At 41.4% G+C, this 7,408-nt stretch overlaps 1 protein-coding gene across 1 annotated transcript; it reads right to left on the reverse strand.

The window, feature by feature from the left end:
• Window positions 1-1,586: 1,586 nt before the first annotated feature.
• On the reverse strand, window positions 1,587-5,161 carry KLHL31 (kelch like family member 31). Its single transcript, XM_008143753.3, has 2 exons — window positions 3,990-5,161; window positions 1,587-2,319 (listed from the first exon to the last, which is right to left on the reverse strand). The coding sequence occupies exons 1-2, from the start codon at window positions 5,159-5,161 to the stop codon at window positions 1,587-1,589; spliced, it is 1,905 nt and encodes a 634-aa protein (XP_008141975.1).
• Window positions 5,162-7,408: the final 2,247 nt, after the last annotated feature.

Genomic DNA, 7,408 nt, shown 5'->3' on the forward strand with positions numbered 1-7,408 from the left:
AGTGTACTATATGAACCACTTTTCACAGTTCGAATAAAATATTTTAAATATAAATATTGTAACTCTAGCAACAACCTATCTACACAAGGTGGGAGAGGATGGGATTAATGAGAACCCAGTTACATTTCCGTACAGCTCATGTTTTACCATTTAAATAGTGTTTTCTTTTTCAAAATCCAATTGCATAGAGCCCATAATTGAAAGGCTACTTCCTCTCCAAAACAAAGGCTACTTCCTCTCCAATAAACTATCAAAGAATAAAGTGATAAATTATAAGAAAGGAAAATATGTATCATTTACTACATTCGTTCCCTGGCTCCAAAATTTGGCAAATATGTAAGAAAAAATGATATCAAGAGGATAGACATTAATTTGCAAAGCTAATCTGGAGCAGATGGGGTTAATAATATATATAAGAATATGCATATGTTATTTTAATATTTCCATGTGAAATGAATGTATTATGTTTTTAATTAAAAAATCAGGAGAACTGCTATAAAATGAGAAACAATGGCATTTACCAACAGGACAACCCACTCGTCCTGTTATGGCCAAATCCAAGAATTCCAGATGTCTCCATTTTCATCAAATGTAAAAGAGTGGGTGAAATCAAATTATTGTTATTGGCTTATATAACCTTCAGGCTATATAAGCTTGAAGTTAATGATCCTTAAGGACATAGTTTTATTTGGTGTTCTTCCTGGAGCATACCTAGTACATTAGGGTCAAGGTTGCTTTTAGTCACCTTGGCATAGGTTTTAGGGTGAGAGTAAGGCTCCCAAGATACTTGCAATTCCTTTAATAGGGAGCATGGCTTAAAGTGCAAATACTTCTAGGCGAAAGGACAAGTGATTCAAATTTACGCCAGAAACTAAATGACTAGCATCAGTTCCTTCTTCGAGAGCAGACTTGTAATGTGGAAATACACTGGGGCTTGAGGCATGAGGAACAAGGGGCTCAGGGATAACCCCAAGGCAACACCTTGACAGCCCCGGGTGGAATCCCCGTACTTTCCAGTCAGACTTTGCTATAAGCTTTAGGACGTTGTCATGGGATGCCTTTCAACATCCTTCCCTCAGTCATGGACAGGGAAAGAAACTGCACTGAAATATGGAATTAAACCTTAAGTCTTTATGGCGTTCCATTTTACAATAAAACCTATCAATGACTATTTTCGGCTTCCTAAAGAAAAGAGAGGGGGAAATAACCTTGTACATGAAATCACTTACTCACATAAGTAGTAAGTACTTAAGCAAAGAGGGAACTTCTCAAATGTGGGCGTAACCGCTATACGTTTGGGAAACTTACCGCGTGGAAGAGTGCCTACAACGACTTATCTGCCACCCAGTGGCCGCTGAAGTAAATTCTATTTTTCTTTGTTGGCAATGGCCCTGAATTTTGCTTTTTTTTTTAAAAAAAGGAGGTAGATCATGCCATACCAGGAATTAAAACCATCAAGAGGTATGCCTCGATATATTTTAAAATACAGTCGTTGCAGTAAATGTTACATATTTTCCTTTGCGCTAACTCAAAGGTTAACCACGAATCAATAGCTGTTCTCCCCGCGCCTCCGCATCTACCTGGCGTCAGATACTGACAGGCACGGAGGACACCGAGCTGGCTCGGGACTCCCGGGTCACGTGGTTGGGCATGGAGAGGGTGCAGCAGGACACGCCCACGGTGGCCTCGGGCAGCTCGTCGTCCTCCGTCCACTCGTTGAGCTCGGGGTGGAAGCACTGGATGCACTTCTTGTACTTCTTCTGGCCCTCGTTCCAGCCGCCCACCAGGTAGGCGCGGCCGAGCAGCGCCGAGGCGCCCGCGGTGCTCACTCCCACCGGCAGCGGCGCCGCGTGGCTCCACTGGCGGGTGGCGGGGCTGTAGCACTCCACGGCCAGCACGTCCACGCGCTCCCCGCGCGCATCCACTTGGCTGCCCCCCATCACATACACCCTGTCGCCCAGCGTGACCGCGCAGTGCCAGCCGCGGGGCGTGCTCATGCTCGGCAGCTCCTGCCACGAGTCGCCGGCCGGGTCGTAGGCGCACACGGAGCGCGAATACGCGTTGCCGATGTAGCCGCCGGTCACCAGCACCCGGCCGTCGGCGACCGCGCTGGCGTGGCAGCAGCGCGCCACCTCCAGGGGCGTCTTCGGCTGCCACTGGTTGGTGGAGGGCACGTAGCACTCCATGGAGGCCAGGCTGCCCTCTATGTTGCGGCCGCCCACGGCGTAAAGGAGCCCGTTGAACACGCTCAGGCTGAAGTGCGTGCGCTTCTGGGTCATGCTGGCCAGGTGGATCCAGGAGTTGAAGCGGGGATCGTACCTGGGAAGGGCAGAGGGAATGTGACAGCCTTGCAGTGGCAGCCAGGGAGCCCCCGTTACTCCACGAACCACCACGGGGGGGAACTGGGACACCATCCATGCAAGGAGGCTACTGACTATGCGCAGCGCCTCACCCAGAGGCCGGTATAAAAGTGTGACACTTGGGAAAAGCAAGGCAGGCATTGGTGACCCCCCTCCTCCTGTGGATAAATTTACTTCCTTTATTGGACCCTTTGGAGAAGACCCTACAGAGACAGGTCTGCCAGACCCCTTTCCTCCGTATTCGAATATCTCTCATCCGGTAGGACCTACGGGTGGGGTTAGGGGTGGAAACTGGGTATTTGTGGCAATCAGAAAAGGGAACACTGCCACATTAAAGTCAACGCCACATGTCTTCAGACACCAACATCCCTAGCTCATTCTCATTGCTTAATTAAGATAGGAGTTGACTAATTGGATTTCTCCTTGTCTCACAGCCCCCTCATACATCTGTCCTGGCCATTGCAGCAGTAAACTGAGTTGCTCAACCGAGTCTTCTATCATCTGTTTAGAATGACATCAATGGGACTCGTGTCCAAAAGCATCAACAAAGCCTTAACTTTTGATACTTGTCTATTTTCTACCACTTTTTAGTAGGTAATATTATTTTAGTCGAGGGATATATTTTTTTAGGGTTCAGTGTTACAGTAAGTATACCATAAGCATTAAAACCAATATTGCAAAAACAGTAATTTGAGTACCAATAGTTGAATTGTCAGTGGAGGGAAATAAGTAGTTATAGTACATTATGCTTTCCTGAAGTATTATAAACACAGAATTCACTCCATCAGTTTGATGTTCATTCATCTTTGTCCCTTTTAACCCCTAAATTGAAACTTAACTAAAGTTGTAAATTAAAGGCTTAAAATCCATTAATTGTTTGAATTCATTAAAGTAACACAATGAAATGAAGAATTGTTTCATCATATACTGTACACATTTTCAGCTCTTGCTCATTAGTTATATTCGACTTTGTAAGCATAACTTCCTGAACATTTCATACATGTGGAAGTTTAATTTTTATCATAAATATACAAAAATTATATGGCACTTGAAGGCTTTTCTGAATAATTTATTATGTTTTTTACTCTTCATGCTTCAGAAACACTTACATTTTCTCTGGGATTAGTCTTCAAATAAGTATTTTAAATTAATTAGCTGCCACTTTTTTAATGAGCTCATTCTATTTGCCAATTATAAACCTGACAGTCATCAATAAGTCACTTAAAAAATGTTGTATTATTTTAATCTTTCTTACCACATTAGTGTTAAAAACGAAATTTGTATCCAGAGTCTTTCAGAAAAGCAGTATATTGTGAAGAGCACCAGACTAGAAATGAGAAAATGTGAGTTGCCACTTACTAGGGGTATAACCTCTCTGGGCATCAGATTTCTCACATGAAAAATCAGAATAATCCTACCTTCTCTGCTCACTTCACAGGCTTATTCAGAATTCTACAGTACATGAATCACTTTACATAACGTGAAGTGTTGTATATAAAATGTCCCATTATTATTATTAATTTACTGAGCTAATGAATTAAGCCAATAGGCATGACTAATTTACTTCTATGTCAGGGCAATTTCCTCATAATATTGGACCATTTCAGTTCCCAGTAAAGGATCAAGTACCTGCAGAAATTGCTGACTGCATGTTTGGCTTGATTTCTTGCATCATTCTGGTCTTCACCACCAGCCACATAGAGAAATCCATCCATCACAGCCACGCACTGATTAAAACTCTTGGCGGGCATCTCTGTAAGCTTGCTCCATCCATTTTCAGGGTCTCTATACAAGACGTCTCTACTAAGGGATTTCTCAGTAAGGCCTGGGCGTCCCCCAACAGTGATGAGGACCCGGCAGCCCCCGCGGATCCTCGTGCGCCTAGACTGCAATGTGTTTTGATGATACGGAAGTAAGTGGTAATTCATAGCATCCACAAGAAGTTTGTGACAATCAGCATCTTGCATCATTCTTGGTACAGACTGAACATAATTGACCAGGTCTTGTGCAGAGATGGTACCAAAGCGAATATTGCTCAAAAGATCTGCAGCATATTTCATTCTCTTTTGGTCAAATTCTAACCATTTTATAGCAGTCTGGAATGCTACTATTTCAGAAGGCAACTGTAAGTCGTCATCTATAAGGAGTTCGTTAATTTGCTCAAATGTAAGTTTCATAAATTGATCTGACTCTGCAAATTCAAGGAAGTTATCCCGGATAAATTTTTGGGCTGCTGCTTTTGCATTTTTCAGAGAGTACGTCTCAGCAATGTTAGCAATGTACATACAGTTCTCAACATTCATCTCTCGTATCAGAAAATCACTGCACATCTTTACAAGGGTATGGATCTGAAGATAAACAGCAGCAGAAATAATGCTTCCTATTGTGTACAGGGAGAGAGTCAGCTTTCCGGTGTAGGCATATGCAATGACAGTGGCCAGGCCCAGCGGTGAGATATCATTGAGATCCACCCTTTGAGTAGATGGGTCTTTTTTTAGGATGTTGTAAAAGTACTCACTGCATGAAGCCATCACTGACTTGTGAACATCAAAGGATTTGGTTTTGGTGCCAATGACTAAGTCGCAAAGGAAGCTCTCTTGGCGCATTTTGCTTAAACCTTCCAAGAGGTTGGGGCCATAAGAAGCATCTGTTAATTCAGAAGAAATGCAGCTAAGGCCATTGCCTCCCTCTAGGATCGCATTCAAAGCATTTAGTTTGCTTAGGGGGCTGTCTTCTACAATTATGGTCATCTCATTGATTTCTCCTTTGTTCTTTCTGACAGTCTTCTTTTTGGGGGCCATTATTGGCAAACACACGATCACAGTCAAGAGCTTGCTAGAAAAATAAAAAAAGGAATAGTATTTTATTTCATTTATTTTTTATTTAATTTATTGGGATGACATCTATAATAATAAAAGGGTAATATGCTAATTAGAGCAGACATCTTCCTGATGTTGTTCCGGACATCCTTCCTGACCAAGCTGGGGTGGAGGGAAGCCAGCCAGGTCCTGGGTGCCTTCGGGCGGCCAGAGGAGGGAAGCAGCCTGGGTCCTGGGTGCCAGAGGGAAGCCAGTCCGGCCACTGGGGGGAGGAAGGCCTACTCTTACATGAATTTTCATGCATCGGGCCTCTAGTTGGTTAATAAAATTATATAGATTTCAGGTATACAATTCTACAATACATCATCTGTATATTGTATTGTGTGTTTACCACTCCCAATCAAGTCTCCCTCTGTCACTATTTACACCCCCTTTTGCTTCTTCTACCTCTCCCACACCCTCTTCCTTCTAGCAATCACCATACAGTGACTATGTCATGAGTCTTTCTTTGCTTAACATCTTCACCCTTCTCACCCAGCCCCCAACCCTCTCCCCTCTGACAGCTGCCACTCAGTTCTCTGTATCCATGCATCTGTCTCCACTTTGTTAGTTTCTTTTTATTGTTCTTTGAATTTTGAATTGTTACATTATGAAGCATGTGTTTTTTAATTAAAATGTTTTAATCCTCAAAAATAGATTTAAGAACTTAAATTACACTAGATGCATATTTTATTGACAATTTACTTTAGCATCAAGACAATCTTTATCTTATTAAATAAGACCACTCCATAGCCATATTGCCAAGTAATTTTCTATAGCAGAAAGGACCAAATATTCTCTGATATAGCTGTACAATAATTATGGAATAGTAGTTAAACATCATTTGAAGGGCTTGGTTTACTCTCATGAAAAAGTGAGTTATAACTATTCTGAAGTTTTCCTCAATAAAATACTAAAATTCAGGAATCCATATAAAATGTAGATTATATATATATATATATATATATATATATATATGTAAATAAATAAATGTAGCACTTAAAAATCAATGGGGAAGGACTTGTAATGGTAGCATTAATTCAGTTGATTTCTACTCTACATATTCACTGAGATAATTTCCAAATGAGTTAAATATCTAAATCTCTTTCTCTCTCACACACAAAATTTACACATAAACTAGGGCAAAGTAGTTTTCCCCCCTTAGTCTTAGAGTAAGAAAGGCTCTATTAAGTATAACACAAAATTCAGAAGCCATAAAAGAAAAGACTGAAATATCTGAATATAGAAAAACAATGAAAACTTCTACAAAACAATACCAACTGTTTAAAAGACAAGCAACAGACTGTGAAAAACAAACATCGGTAACATTTCTGCCAGAAAAAAAGGCCATTTGATACAATATTTAAAGAGTTTCTACAAATCAATTTAAAAACAGACAAAAACTATGATCAGGTAACTAGGTCATTTAAAGAGGATAAAACACAAATAGTTAATAAATATTTTTAAAAAGTAAACTAATAATTATTAGGAGACTGTCAACTGAAACCCTTTTATTTTTTGAGGTCAAATTTTGTTTGTCTGATGGTTAAAATATTTTAAAATATTCATAACATCAAATATTGATGTGGTACTCTCTATATACGGTTAATGGGAATATAACTGATACAGTCTTGAATGATAATTTGGCAGTCTATTATAAATAAAAACTATATTTATACTTTGACACTAAAATTCTAAATCTAGGAATGCACCTTATAGAGATAAAAGGGCTTTTATCTTTCTCATTAAGCTCAAATTGTCAAATTCACACTTATATCCTATATAATAAAAGGGTAATATGCAAATCAACTGAACAACGGAATGACCGGTCCCTATGACATGCACTGACCACCAGGGGACAGACGCTCAATGTAGGAGCTGCCCCCTAGTGGTCAGTGCACTCCCACAGGGGGACCACAGCTCAGCCAGAAGCTGGGCTCAGGGCTGGCAAGCACAGTGGCAGTGGTGTGAGCCTTTTCCACCTCTGTGGCAGCGCTAAGGATGTCCAGAGAGCAGGCCTAAGGTGGCAGGCAGACATCCCCTGAGGGCTCCCGGACTGTGAGGGAACCCCCCTCTTCCCCCCCCACCCCCTTCCCACCTCCAGTGCACAAATCTCATGCACTGGGCCTTTAGTTTGTTTATAAGACTGGAGCACATTCATTTGTCCTTCCTTATTCTTTCTTTCAGGCA

This window comes from Eptesicus fuscus, chromosome 10 (genome assembly GCF_027574615.1).
Source record: "Eptesicus fuscus isolate TK198812 chromosome 10, DD_ASM_mEF_20220401, whole genome shotgun sequence".
In the NCBI taxonomy this organism is placed as follows: domain Eukaryota; kingdom Metazoa; phylum Chordata; class Mammalia; order Chiroptera; family Vespertilionidae; genus Eptesicus; species Eptesicus fuscus.

Excerpts from the sequence above, each read along its gene's own strand:
- KLHL31 (XM_008143753.3), bottom strand. The coding sequence starts at position 5,161 with ATGGCCCCCAAAAAGAAGACTGTCAGAAAGAACAAAGGAGAAATCAAT. Across the intron at positions 2,320-3,989 it reads GCAGTCAGCAATTTCTGCAG|GTACGATCCCCGCTTCAACT; the intron begins GTACTTGATCCT and ends TGCCCTTCCCAG.